A 17,346-nucleotide genomic window follows, 5' to 3' on the forward strand; every position below is an offset into this window, starting at 1 on the left:
CCTCCCTCCCTCCCCTCCCTCCCTCCCTCAAATACTTCTTCCCATCCCTCTCACCCTCGCTCTCTGCTCCCCCTCCCTCCCTCCCTCCCCTCAACTACTTCTTTCCATCCCTCTCACCCTCGCTCTCTGCCCTCCCTCCCTCCCTCCCTCCCTCCCTCAACTACTTCTTTCCATCCCTCTCACCCTCGCTCTCTGCCTCCCCCTCCCTCCCTCCCTCAACTACTTCTTTCCAACCCTCTCACCCTCGCTCTCTGCTCCCCCTCCCTCCCCTCCCTCAACTACTTCTTCCCATCCCTCTCACCCCTCGCTCTCTGCTCCCCCTCCCTCCCTCCCTCAACTACTTATTTCCATCCCTCTCACCCTCGCTCTCTGCTCCCCCTCCCTCCCTCCCTCAACTACTTCTTCCCATCCCTCTCACCCTCGCTCTCTGCTCCCCCTCCTCCCTCCCTCAACTACTTCTTTCCATCCCTCTCACCCTCGCTCTCTGCTCCCCCTCCTCCCTCCCTCCCTCCTACCTCAACTATTCTTTCCATCCCTCTCACCCTCGGCTCTCTGCTCCCCCTCCCTCCCTCCCCTCCCTCCCTCAACTACTTCTTCCCATCCTCTCACCCTCGCTCTCTGCTCCCCCTCCCTCCCTCCCTCAACTACTTCTTCCCATCCCTCTCACCCTCGCTCTCTGCTCCCCCCTCCCTCCCTCTCCCATCCCTCTCTCCCGTTCTCCCCTCTGCTCCAACTCGCTCTCTCCCTCCCTCCTCCCCCCCTCTCTCCCCTTCCTCTCCCCTCTGCTCCCCCTCACTCTTCCCTCCCCTCCCTCCCTCATTCCCTCTCCCTCCACTCCCCTCTAGGTAAAGGAGAGCAGTCGTACCCAGACCTCCTGGCCCTGCTGATAGCAGTAATAGTGACAGTGATCGTGGCCCTGGGGGTGAAGAACTCAGTAGGGTTTAATAATGTGTTGAATGTGATCAACCTGATGGTGTGGGTCTTCATGATGGTGGCCGGACTCTTCTTCGTTAACGGACACAACTGGGACGATGGAAGGTTCTTACCCTTCGGGTGGTCAGGGGTGAGACACACAAACAGACGTGTATACATATGCACACGCTATTTCACACGTACATTGGCAGGCATGCAGATATGCAATGAATTGTGATATTCAACTCATTAGTCAACTTCTCCTAGTTTACTAGCTAGGTTTAGTAGCAACATTGCTAACTAGCAGCTAACTCGAGCTCAACTGTTGGTGGAATCATAATGCGACAAGTGATTGTGTTTTAACACAGCCTTTAACCACTGTCTCTCTTGTGTGTGTTTATACCAGGTGATGCAGGGAGCGGCAACATGTTTCTATGCCTTCATAGGGTTTGACATCATCGCTACGACAGGAGAGGAAGCCAAGAGCCCCAACACCTCTATACCCTATGCTATTACTGTTTCCCTCATCACCTGCCTTACTGCATACGTCTCTGTGAGTACACACGCACGCACGCACACACACACACACACACACACACACACACACACACACACACACACACACACACACACACGCATACACACAGACACACACATGGACACACACAAACACACACATACACGTCCATGCCCTATTCGGTGCAAATTACATAATTTGCCCTCAAGAGTTTGTCAGAATGTATGATTTCTGGTTGGTTGGACTCTCTCTATGTATGTCTGTGGTTTAGGATATAGACTCTATCTATATTCTCTATGGTTTCATATATACACTGTCTATATACTCTATGGTTTCAGATATATACTGTCTATATACTCTATGGTTTCATATATAGACTGTCTATATACTCTATGGTTTAAGATATAGACTCTATCTATATACTCTATGGTTTCAGATATATACTGTCTATATACTCTATGGTTTCACATATAGACTGTCTATATACTCTATGGTTTCAGATATAGACTGTCTCTATACTCTATGGTTTCAGATATAGACTGTCTATATACTCTATGGTTTCAGATATAGACTGTCTATATACTCTATGGTTTCAGATATAGACTGTCTCTATACTCTATGGTTTCAGATATAGACTGTCTATATACTCTATGGTTTCAGATATAGACTGTCTATATACTCTATGGTTTCAGATATACTCTATCTATATACTCTATGGTTTCAGATATAGACTGTCTATATACTCTATGGTTTCAGATATAGACTGTCTATATACTCTATGGTTTCAGATATAGACTGTCTATATACTCTATGGTTTCAGATATAGACTGTCTATATACTCTATGGTTTCAGATATAGACTGTCTATATACTCTATGGTTTCAGATATAGACTATCTATATACTCTATGGTTTCAGATATAGACTCTATCTATATACTCTATGGTTTCAGATATAGACTGTCTATATACTCTATAGTTTCAGATATAGACTATCTATATACTCTATGGTTTCTGATATAGACTGTCTATGTTCTCTATGGTTTAAGATATAGACTCTATCTATATACTCTATGGTTTCAGATATGGAATCTGTACTCTAATGTTTCAGATACAGACATGTTCTATATCTCTGGTTTAGGTTAGGTTGTTAATCTGTCAGTAATAGATGGCATTTTTATTTCTGTCTCTCTCTTCCTCCATAATCTCCGCATCCTAATCTCTCTCTGATCTCTGATCTGTGACAGATGGTCGCATGACTTCACACGTCAGTTTACGTAGATCACAGAGGCGCAACCCTACACACACACACACACACACACACACACACACACACACACATACACACACACCTCTGCACACACACACACACACCTCTGCACACTTGAGTTTATCTTCATAACCCTGTCTCTCTCTCTCTCTCTCTCTCTCTCTCTCTCTCTCTCTGTGTCTCTCTCTCTTTCTCTCTCTCTCTCTCTGTCTATCTCTTTCTATCTCTCTGTCTCTGTCTATCTCTTTCTATCTCTCTGTCTCTGTCTCTGTCTCTCTCTGTCTCTATTTATCTCTGTCTCTATGTCTCTCTCTGTCTCTGTCTCTCTCTGTCTCTCTGTGTCTCTCTCTGTCTCTCTGTCTCTGTCTCTCTCTGTCTCTGTCTATCTCTGTCTCTGTCTATCTCTGTCTCTCTCTGTCTCTCTCTGTCTCTGTCTATGTCTCTGACTCTCTCTGTCTCTGTCTCTGTCTCTCTCTGTCTCTATTTATCTCTGTCTCTATGTCTCTCTCTGTCTCTGTCTCTCTCTGTCTCTCTCTGTCTCTGTCTATGTCTCTGTCTCTCTCTGTCTCTGACTCTCTCTGTCTCTCTCTCTCTCTGTCTCTGTCTATGTCTCTGTCTCTCTCTGTCTCTGTCTATCTCTGTCTCTCTCTGTCTATGTCTCTGTCTCTCTCTGTCTATGTCTCTGTCTCTCTCTGTCTCTGTCTCTCTCTGTCTCTGTCTATCTCTAGGTATCAGTGATTCTGACTCTGATGGTTCCCTATACAGAGATCGATGCAGACGCTCCTCTGATGGAGATGTTTGCTGTACATGGCTGTTATTTTGCTAAGTACATAGTAGCAGTAGGCTCTGTAGCTGGCCTATCTGTCAGTCTCCTGGGCTCTCTGTTCCCCATGCCACGAGTCATCTACGCTATGGCTGGAGATGGACTGCTGTTCAGGTGACAACACACACATGGACACACACTCACACACACACACAGAAATGATCATACACAAACACACAAGCACACGCACGTATATATTAATAATGTTTGCATTGTGCGTGTGTGTGTGTCTAGGTTCCTGGCCCATGTGTCTCCCTACACTGAGACTCCAGCGGTGGCATGTGTTGTGTCTGGCTGTCTGGCTGCTCTCCTCTCTCTCCTCGTCTCCCTGCGAGATCTCATAGAGATGATGTCCATAGGAACACTACTGGCTTACACACTGGTGAGTTACACACACACGCACGCACGCACACACACACACACACACACACACACACACACACACACACACACACACACACACAAACTCTCACTCTTCTCTACCTCTTCCAGGTTAGTGTGTGTGTGTTGTTGCTACGCTACCAGCCAGAATCAGACATCCACGGCTTTGTGAACTTCCTGTCTGAGGAGCAGTCCAATAAGAAGAAGGAGGGCGTGTTAGCTGAGTGTGAGAAGGAAGTGTGCTCTCCAATCAGTGAAGTAGATGACTACGGAGGACCTCAAACTAACACCTGTGGAGCTAAGAATCTCCCCTCGCTAGGTGCACACACACACACATCCAATCCTACTACCCTAATACCATATTACCCTAACATTGTAAATTGTAATATTGTAATATTGTAATCCAGGCGACAACGAGATGCTGATTGGTAAACCAGATAAAACCACTTACACTGCCAGCCACCCGAACTACGGCACCGTCGACATGGGCTCCGGCATCGAATCAGAAGAGTCGGAGGGCGGGATGTCGTGGAGACTGAAGAAGCTGATTGGTCCGCGGTACTACACCATGAGGATCAGATTGGGCCTGCCTGGGAAGATGGACCGGCCCACTCCGGCAACAGGAAAGACAGTTACTGTCTGTGTCCTCCTCCTCTTCCTCGTAGTCTTCATCTTCAACTCCTTCATCATCTTCGGTAAGGAGACATCTCTGTACAACACTCAGTACTATTGAAACTATACTCCTATTGATACACAATTAGTTTCTGTATTATATCCATTTCTTATAAGATTCAAACCCACATTTCTCAAATGACTTACACTAAACAACATACATCTAAAACTACACAAACCAAACTAACTGCGAACTGCTCAATCATTTCATTCTATCGTACATTATCCCATTGAAATAATGAAGTTTCTGCATGGTGAACGTTTCCTTCTCTAGCTATTTCCCTCCTGTATCTTCTCTTCTCCAGGAGCGGCCAGCATCGGTGATGGCAGCTGGTGGGCTCTTCTCCTGCTGATCTTCCTGGTCATCTTCATGGCCCTCCTCATCGTCATCATCCTGCAGCAGCCAGAGAACCCGAAGCGACTACCCTACATGGCTCCGGCTGTTCCCTGGGTTCCTGCTGCTGCCATGCTGGTCAACAGCTACCTGATGTTAAAACTGTCTGCCATCACCTGGATACGCTTCGCTGTCTGGTGTTTCCTAGGTGCGTTACTGGAGAGACGAGTGGATGGATAGATGGATGAATGGATGGATGAATGGATAGATGGATGGATAGATGGATGAATGGATGGATGAATGGATGGATGGATGGATAGATGGATGGATAGATGGATGGATAGATGGATGAATGGATGGATGAATGGATAGATGGATGGATAGATGGATGGATGGATGGATGGATGAATGGATGGATGGATGAATGGATAGATGGATGGATAGATGGATGGATAGATGGATGAATGGATGGATGAATGGATAGATGGATGGATAGATAGATGGATGAATGGATGGATGAATGGATAGATGGATGGATGAATGGATAGATGGATGGATAGATGGATGGATAGATGGATGAATGGATGGATGAATGGATGGATGAATGGATGAAAGTACATGTATATACCACATACTCATTGTAACATTGTGTGAGTGTGTATGTGCACGTGCCTGTGTTTGTATGCATGTGTGTGTGTGTGTGTGTGTGTGTGTGTATGTGTGTGTGTGCGTGTGCGTCTCACCCTGCGGTTTGGTGTGTGTCTCCCCTTCAGGTATCCTGATCTACTTTGGCTATGGGATGTGGAACAGTACTTTGGAGATCAGGTCCAGGGAGCAGGAGGTCCATGCGTCTACATACCAGCGCTACGATGGTCACCATGCCGGGGTGGACGACGGCTTCTCAGGCTTCAGCGTTGACGACGACCTCTACCCCCCTAGCAACAACGACCCCTGGGCCGCACCAGACGGTGTCGACGGGTCAGGGCTGGTACCCCCCAAGGCTGATGATGATGATTGGACGGTTCCGAAGGGAGGAGCTAAGAGAGCGCTAGCGGAGGAGGACCCAGTAGATTTCTGAGAAGAAAGGAATGATGGACGGATGTTTCCGAGAGGATTGATAGATGTTACTGTTGTAAACACCTGAATGTACTGCCTTCTGCCGGCTGCCTGCCTGCCTGCCGGGTGTGTGTGTGTTGTGTGTGTGTGTCTGTCTGAATGTTTGTGTGGGTCCCTTGTTACTTATTTAAAAACATAATTTTTTCATTGAGTTCCAAAGGAAGTATGATCCTATGGAGGAAAGCTGTAGACTACCAATCAGAAACAGTGGGCGGGGTCTTGGGGTTGATTTGGTGATGGGCATACAGTGAAGGTATTTTCCTCTCACCATAGACAGTCCAGAGTGATGACAGACTGGGAGCGACGAGTCAGCATTTCCTGGTTCGCCACACTCACAGGAAGTTGTCAGAGCGCTGATCCGAGGTCACTTCCTGTCACTGGTGCAGGTGTCTCTGCTGCTTCTCTCATCTCTCAGAGAGGAAACTAGCTACACACACACACACAGACACACACCCGCCTCTCCAGTCTCTATCTGGGAAGGAGGGGGGCTGATGGGGTTTTGTGTCACATTGTAATTGGACTTTGCTTGCAATAGTGCCTTCATCTGTGTGTGCATGCGTGTGTGTGTTTTTATTTTGGCTGTGTGTGTGCATGCGTGCGTGTGTGTGTACGCTTTTACACCTTGTATCTATGTCCCCTTCAGGGTCTTACCAGTGGAGTGTGTTTGTGACTTATTTTGCTCCATCCCACTCTCTATGAACCCCCCCCCCACAAGCCCCTGTTGCTGTGTTACTAGAGCTCAGAATGGAAAGGTTCTAAATGACAGATTTGTTCTAAACAGAGTGATGGACGCCACCCTGCTCTGCTCTGCCTACAGGCTAAATCTCCAAATGAACGTTACTATATTAGAGAGAAGACGAGATGAGAATTGCTCTCACATCAGACAAATATCTCTGAGTGTTTAGTCACATAGAACCCTCTAATTCTATGGTCTCCACCCCCTTGGGGAAGCCTTACTTGTCAAATGCACTAAACTAAAGATGCCACGCGACCCCTCCTACTCTCCACGACCCCTAACCGCTAATCTATATCCCTAACCACACTACCCAGGGTTCTCTCTGCTCTTCAGGGGTGGGCTCGCTTGTGTTGTCCAGTGAAACACACACACACACACACACACACACACACACACACACACACACACACACACACACACACACACACACACACACACACAGTTCAGCTGAACCCAAAACCAGAAAGGGGCTTCAGTAGGTACTCTGTGCTCCTTAGTTGTACTGTAAATATTATGTCTCTGTGTGTGTGAGCGTGTGCACGCTCGTATGTGTGTGTGTGTGTGTGTTCCATGCCTGTGGCTATGTAATGTGGCTGGCTGGTGAATGTGATAGCATGCTAATGTGTATAGCATGGATGTAGATGTTGTATTTGCATGTGGTGACCGGCTGCTAAGAGACATTATAGAACTAACAACACCCACTCCAAGCTGACCCCTGACCCCTGATAAGGGAAACTATAGGGTGAAGGGGACTGGTCGATCTGGAACTGGGGTATGATATGTAGCAAATTTAGTAGGTGGTGGTTCTTTGGTTTCATCTCCACCCCTCACCACCACTAACTCCACCCCTCACTACCACTAACTCCACCCCCTGTGTTTACAAAGCAAGCCAAAGTCCACAACATTATGTTAACTTTGTAGAGAACTAGCTTGAGAACTATTCACTAGCTAGAGTAAATACATTCAGTTACATTCACTAGCTAGAGTAAATACATTCAGTTACATTCACTAGCTAGAGTAAATACATTCAGTTACATTCACTAGCTAGAGTAAATACATTCAGTTACATTCACTAGTTAGAGTAAATACATTCAGTTACATTCACTAGCTAGAGTAAATACATTCAGTTACATTCACTAGCTAGAGTAAATACATTCAGTTACATTCACTAGCTAGAGTAATACATAGTTACATTCACTAGCTAGAGTAAATACATTCAGTTACATTCACTAGCTAGAGTAAATACATAGTTACATTCACTAGCTAGAGTAAATACATAGTTACATTCACTAGCTAGAGTAATACATTCAGTTACATTCACTAGCTAGAGTAAATACATAGTTACATTCACTAGCTAGAGTAAATACATTCAGTTACATTCACTAGCTAGAGTAAATACATAGTTACATTCACTAGCTAGAGTAAATACATTCAGTTACATCCAACAGCATTGACACAAAAACATGAGGAAAAACGATCAAACAAAAATAGGAGTATTTTTCTACTGCTGGGTCACGCCCACAACTATCCCTAACCACACTACCCAGGTCCTCCAATGGTGGGCCTCCACAGTAAGTGGGTGAGGTTTATCCACTTTCACTTCTTGTATTTCGCCCAATCAGAGCTCAGCTTGGGAGGAAACGGTAAAAGCTTATATTTTTAACTACTTCTATCTCTAGTCGGTTAAGGTTAAGTAAAAAAAAAATGTGTATTTTCTTTTAACGATCTTATAACATTTATTACAGTCTAAAGTAGGCAAATTAGAAGGTTATAAAAACATTTAAAAAACAATAAACACTATTTTATTACAACACTAAAGAAAACGTTGCCGCTGTTGCTTTTAAAGTCTGAGGTGCTGTTGGTTTGTTCATTTTGTCTCGGGAGAAGGTGTGCCATGTCTCTGTCCACTTCCTGGTATTCAATCATAATGCATTCCGGTTTGAACCGCACAGAACGTCAACAATCTTCCTAACAGCTTCCTAAAGCCCATTTAGGGACGGGTGATATAAATTAACACCAGCTATCCACATTGGTTAAATTGCTGGTTTATTCAATCGGTCAATGAAATGCACTGCGATTGAATTCCTGCCTCTATCTCTCTCCTGCTGTGGCTGGCTGTCTTTGTGGGATGTTGAGACTGGCTTCTGTTTGCTGACTAGATATTTGTTTTTCTTCTGTATATTTTTGCTATCTGAAGTTGTAAAATGTTCTGATGTATTTGGGGTTTTCTGTTATTGTTTTTGACTTCATATGAAATGACACCCTATCAGGACTCTGGCCAAAAGTAGTGCACTATAAAGGGAATAGGGTGCCATTTTGAATGCAGGCCCTATATGTGTTTCTGCTCCTGAGTGCACTTGTTTAATCTGAGTTGTCGATATCGCCTCCATGCAACAATTAAACATTATTTATTGCAAATATGAACCGGACTGGCTCTGTTCTTGTCACAGAAACACGCATGAACACACACACACACACACACACACACACACACACACACACACACACACACACACACACACACACACACACTGCTACATAGAGGAGGATATAATAGGACAGTGTGTATCAGTGTATTGCAGGGAACAGAGCCTTCTGTGCTGAGCTAACCAGGACAAGGTCAGAGTCACACCACTGATAACACACTTTATAACAATGCCCTAGGTGAACACACACACACACAAATACACACGTCTGTGTCCTGGTTAAAGAACAGACAGTTCACAAGGCCAGATGTGCTTCCGGGAACACAGACTAGGATTACTGATTACATCAGTACATCAGTGCTACACTTCCTGTGTTTTTGGATCAGATTGAACCAGAGTACCAGTGATAATACCTCTGATGTCAGTGTTTATTTTGCTACAGTTAGGGAAACACGGCTGGAGACGGGGAGAGAGTAGCTGATTCCTGTGTGTGTGTGTGTGTGTGTGTTGGGGCAGTTAACTAGTAATTTAACTTGACATGAAAAACATTGGGACTTTGTCATTATTATTATTAGTATTAACCAAATTACATTTTTATTTATTACAGAAAATCGAACAAAAAAACGGGGACAGCACAACATAGCACAATACATTAACCAAGATAAACACGACCCAGAAACGTTTCTGTGTTTAAACAAAGATGTATTGCTAGAACAACCGAGAGGGAGTGTTACTGTATAGAACGCATATGAACAAACACATCTGAAATGACACCCTAGCGTGCTGCGTTACTATCGGCCAGAGACACATACAATGTCCTGTTTACCCCCATCTGTCCTTTGTAGTGCACTATATAGGGTAGGGTGTCATTAGAGATGCAGTAGTCTAGACGTGAAAAAGGGAGGGACCAAGTTGCCAGAGATATGAAACCTGGAGACATAGAAACAGTACACATCCTCTGCTACAGATGTGAATCAAACAGGAAATGAATCATGTTATCTTAACAATTTTAGTTGTAGTTCTCTTTGTCAAAACATCATTTGTTCATTACGGCCACTTAAGGGGCTCGATTCAATCCGTAGCACTAAAGGTCTGCGCTATAGCGCGTTAGAAATGTAAACGTAATGTTCCTGCGTTAGCAGAGACTGCATTCACGGTCAACGCTGCATACAGTATAAACGGATTAGCTGACAACGTCACGAAAAACGATGTGCGCGCTTCCATGGGGAAGAAGTCAGCGTGTTGTAGTGATTCCGGAGGGCCAGATTGTTAGGCCAACCCTATCACTAACCGTTCCATCAGGCTGAAGAAACTGACTTGTTTGAGAGAAGGGCTATATTGCAATTTCATCGGTTTGTCATCGTATAATGAAACTATATAATAATACATTTCCTTACCACAGTACTGTTGGAACACAGGTAGGTACCCGCATAATGATCAATGTATAATCAACAATAAGAAACATTCAAGACATGGTATTTATCAAAAAACTACAAATCAAGACAGTCTTTATTAAAAAAGGTACACTATATTTTCTATAAAATGCACTGACAGATGCACAGTACTTTCCATCCACAGTTATCCTTCACAGTAGAACAAAGAACCCTAATCCTAACCCTAGCCTTCATTGTAGAACAAAGAACCCTAATCCTAACCCTAGCGTTTATTGTAGAACAAAGAACCCTAATCCTAACCTTATAGCCTTCATTGTAAAACAAAGAACCCTAACCTTAGCCTTGATTGTAGAACAAAGAACCCTAACCCTAGCCTTCATTGTAGAAAACAAAGAACCTTAACCTTCATTGTAAAACAAAGAACCCTAGCCCTAGCCTTCATTGTAGAAAACAAAGAACCTTAACCTTCATTGTAAAACAAAGAACCCTAACCCTAGCATTCATTGTAAAACAAAGAACCCTAACCCTAGCCTTCATTGTAAAACAAAGAACCCTAACCCTAGCCCTCATTGTAAAACAAAGAACCCTAACCCTAACCCTAGCCTTCATTGTAAAACTAAAAACCTTAATCCTAACACTAGCCTTCATTGTAAAACAAAGACCCCTAAACCTAACCCTAGCCTTCATTGTAAAATAAAGAACCCTAACCCTAACCCTTCATTGTAAAATAAAGAACCCTAACCCTTCATTGTAAAATAAAGAACCCTAACCCTTCATTGTAAAATAAAGAACCCTAACCCTAGCCTTCATTGTAAAATAAAGAACCCTAACCCTAACCCTAGCCTTCATTGTAAAATAAAGAACCCTAACCCTAACCCTTCATTGTAAAATAAAGAACCCTAACCCTAACCCTTCATTGTAAAATAAAGAACCCTAACCCTAGCCTTCATAGTAAAATAAAGAACCCTAACCCTAACCCTAGCCTTCATTGTACAATAAAGAACCCTAACCCTAACCCTTCATTGTAAAATAAAGAACCCTAACCCTAGCCTTCATTGTAAAATAAAGAACCCTAACCCTAGCCTTCATTGTAAAATAAAGAACCCTAACCCTAACCCTAGCCTTCATTGTAAAATAAAGAACCCTAATCCTAACCTTAGCCTTCATTGTAGAACAAAGAACCCTAACCCTAACCCTAGCCTTCATTGTAAAATAAAGAACCCTAATCCTAGCCTTCATTGTATAACAAAGAGATGAAAATTAGTCCTTCATCAGAGCAGGGTTGTCCCGATCAGGACCCCTTGGTTTCTCTTCAGGCTCCAGGTTAGACGTCGCTCTGCGTTACACAACACTGGTGTGTGTCTGTGTGTGTGTGCGTGTGCGTGTGTGTGTGTGCATGTATGTACTTCATGTGTGTCTAAACATGGGCACTCTTGGCGTGGTTAGTGGAGGGTGGAACAGGGTTGCCAGGCCCCTGTCCTTTGGAGTAGTAGAACCTGTCGTTGTCATGGTGATTGTAGTGTTGGGACGGTTCAGTAGAACAGCAGGTGATCATGGCCCCTCCCAGGAGACAGAAGGCCGTGCCCACCCAGCCAGCGTACAGGCTGAACCCAAACGACATGAGTCCCTGGTCCTGGTGGGCTCCGATAGGAAACCATACTGTGGACACCCCCCCACACAGAGCTATACAGGAAGGAGAGAGAAAGATTTAGATTAACGCCCACATTTAATACACATAGAAGGTTCTACTTTTTTTGTCCTTTTTAACTCTGCTTTGTTGGTTAGGGGCTCGTGAAGTTAGATTTTCACGGTAATTTCACGGAAGTCAGAATTTCACGCCGCATGTGACATATACAATTTGATTTTGATTTGATTATAAACACGCATGTATACTGAACAAAAATATATAAGCAATATGCAGCCATTTTACTCAGTTACAGTTCACATAAGGAAATCAGTCAATTTAAATAAATAAATTAGACCTTAATCTATGGATTTCACATGACTGGGCAGGGGCGCAGCCTTGGGTGGGCCTGGGAGGGCATAGGCCCACCCACTTGGGAGCCAGGGGCAGCCAATCAAAATGAGTTTTTCCACACAAAAGGGCTTTATTACAAACGGAAATACTCCTCAGTTTTATCAGCTGTCCGGGAGGCTGGTCTCAGACGATCCCACGGGTGAAGAAGACTGATGTGGAGGCTGGTTGGATGTACTGACAAATTTTATAAAGCAACGTTGGAGGCGGCTTATATGGTAGAGACATGAACATTCAATTCTCTGGCAACAGTGGTGGACATTCCTGCAGTCAGCATGCCAAATTGCACGCTCCCTCACAACTTGAGACATCTGTGGCATTGTTATGTGTGACAAAACGGCACATTTTAGAGTGGCCTTTTATTGTCCCCAGCACAAGGTGCAGCTCTGTAATGAGCATGCTGTTTAATCAGCTTCTTGACATGCCACACCTGTCAGCTGGACGGATTATCTTGGCAAAGGAGAAATGCTCACTAACAGGGATGTAAACAGATTTGTGTACAAAATATTAGAGAACTAAGCTTTTTGTACGTTTGAGCGTTGCTGGGATCTTTTTTTCAGCTCATGAAACATGGGACCAACACAGGTAAATATTGTACTTATAGTAGTATATACGACATCGTACACACACACACACACACACACACACACACACACACACACACACACACACACACACACACACACACACACACACACACACACATATATATACACACACACATACGATGGACATCATGTGGAACAGGGTGTTGGAAAACTGGACAGTGAAAAGCAGATCAAACACATTTTATATTGTGTCAAACAACAAATGGGAAAATATTTTCCAGCAGGAGGGAACAGGGTGTGGACGAGGTGGGAGGGGAGGAATGGTGGTCTGGGGGATGGGTTGAACTGTAGGGAATTGTGTATGTGCATGTGTGGGTGTGTGTCTGTGGGAGTTAGGGGAGGGAGGAAGGGGAGAGATGGATGGCTGTGAGGGGTTAAAGGGAGGGCTGGGAGGGGTGAGAGGGAGGGAGGATGGGGGGTTAAGGGTCAAGGTTAGACCAGGGGCAGCGGCTGGAACTGGGGTTGATATAAGTATGACCATATGTTGTAATGTGTGTGCAAACATCTGTCTCTGTGCTCAAGTGTCTGTCTGTCTGTACGTGTGTGTGCGTGTTTGTGTATCTGTCTGTCTGTCTGTCTGTGTGTGTGTGTGTGTGTGTGTGTGTGTGTGTGTGTGTGTGTGTGTGTGTGTGTGTGTGTGTGTGTGTGTGTGCGTGTGTGTCCAGACTTACCCACTAGCAGTATGAGAACTCCCCCAAGTAGGGATCGTTTGTTCTTGGCTGACTGAGGCTCATCACCCAGAGAGATGCAGGGCGTGGCTGTTAGGACCATCCCCACTGCAGGCAGCCCCAGGAGGGATCCAGTTATCATCAACGCCCTCGACGTCTGGATGTATGCTGTACACAGACACACAGAGACAGAGAGATAAACGGTATGGCCTGAAATGTGCCATAGTAATCTTGGTTGATTCCAATAGGAAAGATATCCAGGCCTTGAGTTTGAGACTAGCTGTTGTAGACTATCGGTTTAGGCTTGGGACAAACAATACTCTTTAGCTGTGAAATATTTCCAATATATCATAACCTCTTGGTCAGAGTCCACAGCCACAGAGAGGCAGCAGTCTGCACAGCCCTGTTATTTCTTATTTATTAACCTCAATATAGTAGTAGTATAATAGTATAATATAGTATAATATATTTGAGTATAGTAGAATGTAGTATAGTATAATATAGTAATGTTCTGTTACCTTTAATATAGTATTATTATGTATTACTGTATAGTATATTACAGTTGAGTATAGTATTATACAGTAGGGTAATGTTCTGTTACATTTAATATAGTATTATTATGTATTACTGTACAGTATATTACAGTAGAGTATAGTATTATACAGTAGAGTAATGTTCTGTTACCTTTAATATAGTATTATTATGTATTACTGTACAGTATATTACAGTAGAGTATAGTATTATACAGTAGAGTAATGTTCTGTTACCTTTAATCTAGTATTATTATGTATTACTGTACAGTATATTACAGTAGAGTATAGTATTATACAGTAGAGTAATGTTCTGTTACCCGGTAGGTCCAATATCTGTGTCAGTGATATACAGTGATAGAGGGCGGTTGAAATGACACATTCAGCCCACAGGCCCTTGGCTCCTAACTCGTCCATCTTCTTGCAGGTGTTTCATGCCATATTTACATGTCACTACCCAGTCGTTGGTGGCCGTGGCGATAAGGATCCCGACCCAGCCGATACAACTCATCACAAAACCACTGAGCTGGAGACAGCTGTTCGCCATGGCAATGAGAGGTAGGGTAGTCCTAGTGTATAGTCTCCAAAAACGGTTTATAAAAACGTAAAATGGTCCAGGCAGTCAGAGTGACTCAAGACGGTGAATTGGACAGTCCACAGCCCAAATAGTCCAAAAACAACTGATGATACTATAAAGATACGTTGAAGCTTGTGTCAAAGTAGCCTCGCTTGCCAGACTCACAACGCCTGTGGGACTATTGTGAAAGGAATTGTTATGATTTCAAAATAGTCCTGTGTTGTACAAACCCTGGTGAAAACTGTAAAACAGAAGAAAATGATAGCCAAATACTGTGTGAAGTTAGTGTTAGTTTTCGATGAGAAAATTCCTCAAGAAGTAATCCCAGAACTGTGTGTTGTCTCTCCTGGGTCTGTTGTGTAGTCCTGTCAGTTTGGAGAGTCTCCACTTCTAAAGAAAAGCTTCAGCACTTTTCCATTCGTATTATAGTAGAGAAAGGTCTGAAAAAAACTACCTGGAAACTTCTAACCAATCGGAGGGATGGAGAGAAATACAATTTAAAAAATCTCTCTCTCTCTCTCTCTCTCTCTCTCTCTCTCTCTCTCTCTCTCTCTCTCTCTCTCTCTCTCTCTCTCTCTCTCTCTCAAAATTATTTGTAAAGTGTTACTGCCCTCTCCTGGCTATTGAAAATCCTGTCAGTTCCAGGTGTGTCCACCAGGGAGTGACCTAGTGCTGGTACTTCAGGCATGAGGAGGGGACAACTTATTGGCCCCATGTTCAGCTACCTTTATAAACTCCTGCTCAGGAGTCTGAAGGGACTTCATCAGAATTACTCATTCATTTTTAATGGAGTAGTCATCCCCCCGGGAGTTAGGGAGACAGAGACAGGAAGAGGGAGAAGAAGGAGAGAGAGAGGCAGGAAGAAGGAGAGAGAGAGAAAGATAGAGGACGATGATGTAGTAGGAGAAAGGCATCATGGGAATGGGAATATTATGGTAATGATGATGAATGCCAGAATGCCAGGATGACAGTGAAGGATGATGGGATTTCAGCTCTCCTGGTGTGTGTGTGTGCGTGTGTGTGCATGTGTGTGCGTGTGTGTGGCCTCTAAATCAGAGAGCGGAGGAGAAGGAGTGTAATGAAGTGACTCTTAGTCTTTCACTATGACAGCTCTGTCACTACAGCAGAGTGGCTGTCATCAGGAGGAGTGCTGCCTTCTAGCAACACAGTCATTATGAAATGAAACTTTACTGAAACTGAGGTATGAAGGACAAGCAAGACACCCGTTAAATATTGTGAGTATTGAATTGTGCTGTTCATTATAACTTGGCCAATGGTATGTGTCTGTATTTTGCCAATTTACATATTCACCTTTAAAGGCTTGGAATCTACAGGTGAAGGTGTCGTTAGAGTTGTGGCTTATCAGAATAGAAGCCTTTTTATGGGCCTGTTTTACTAAAACATTTGAATCACCTTGACCTCGATGACATTAGGCTTAATATGAATTAAATGACCAGGTTTTTCCCTTCAGAATTGGACTGTTTCCTTTCAAGGACAGAAGCCAGAGGAGGCTGGTAAGACTGTGGATTATAGTTGTATTGAAGATTAAGATATTAACAGCTATTTCATTCATATGGGGTTAAATTAATCCACAATGTAGCTAATACATGTTATTCAAAACTAGAGCAACTGTCCCAGAGATGATATTATCATTATGCAGCATGTAGGTCTATATAGGAAGTAACCATCCTAGAGATGATATTATCATTATGCAGCATGTAGGTCTATATAGGAAGTAACCATCCTAGAGATGATATTATCATTATGCAGCATGTAGGTCTATATAGGAAGTAACCATCCTAGAGATGATATTATCATTATGCAGCATGTAGGTCTATATAGGAAGTAACCATCCCAGAGATGATATTATCATTATGCAGCATGTAGGTCTATATAGGAAGTAACCATCCTAGAGATGATATTATCATTATGCAGCATGTAGGTCTATATAGGAAGTAACCATCCCAGAGATGATATTATCATTATGCAGCATGTAGGTCTATATAGGAAGTAACCATCCTAGAGATGATATTATCATTATGCAGCATGTAGGTCTATATAGGAAGTAACCATCCTAGAGATGATATTATCATTATGCAGCATGTAGGTCTATATAGGAAGTAACCATCCTAGAGATGATATTATCATTATGCAGCATGTAGGTCTATATAGGAAGTAACCATCCTAGAGATGATATTATCATTATGCAGCATGTAGGTCTATATAGGAAGTAACCATCCTAGAGATGATATTATCATTATGCAGCATGTAGGTCTATATAGGAAGTAACCATCCTAGAGATGATATTATCATTATGCAGCATGTAGGTCTATATAGGAAGTAAAATGTT

General features: G+C 43.5%; 1 protein-coding gene and 1 pseudogene across 1 annotated transcript in view; one reads left to right on the forward strand and one right to left on the reverse strand.

Annotated features, from left to right (window-relative positions):
* LOC109890544 (probable cationic amino acid transporter) overlaps window positions 1-9,182 on the forward strand; it is a 20,955-nt gene extending 11,773 nt beyond the window's left edge. Inside the window, exons 5-12 of the mRNA XM_031792665.1 lie at window positions 846-1,063; window positions 1,319-1,465; window positions 3,425-3,633; window positions 3,754-3,901; window positions 4,012-4,219; window positions 4,308-4,595; window positions 4,878-5,114; window positions 5,680-9,182. Of these exons, the coding sequence (XP_031648525.1) occupies window positions 846-1,063; window positions 1,319-1,465; window positions 3,425-3,633; window positions 3,754-3,901; window positions 4,012-4,219; window positions 4,308-4,595; window positions 4,878-5,114; window positions 5,680-5,984 (1,760 nt within the window). The 3' untranslated portion in view covers window positions 5,985-9,182. The remainder of the gene's footprint in view (window positions 1-845; window positions 1,064-1,318; window positions 1,466-3,424; window positions 3,634-3,753; window positions 3,902-4,011; window positions 4,220-4,307; window positions 4,596-4,877; window positions 5,115-5,679) is intronic.
* A 2,500-nt stretch (window positions 9,183-11,682) lies between these two features.
* LOC109890537 (claudin-11-like) lies at window positions 11,683-15,400 on the reverse strand (annotated as a pseudogene).
* Window positions 15,401-17,346: the final 1,946 nt, after the last annotated feature.

The sequence above is a fragment of the Oncorhynchus kisutch genome, linkage group LG16 (assembly GCF_002021735.2).
Source record: "Oncorhynchus kisutch isolate 150728-3 linkage group LG16, Okis_V2, whole genome shotgun sequence".
Lineage (NCBI taxonomy): Eukaryota > Metazoa > Chordata > Actinopteri > Salmoniformes > Salmonidae > Oncorhynchus > Oncorhynchus kisutch.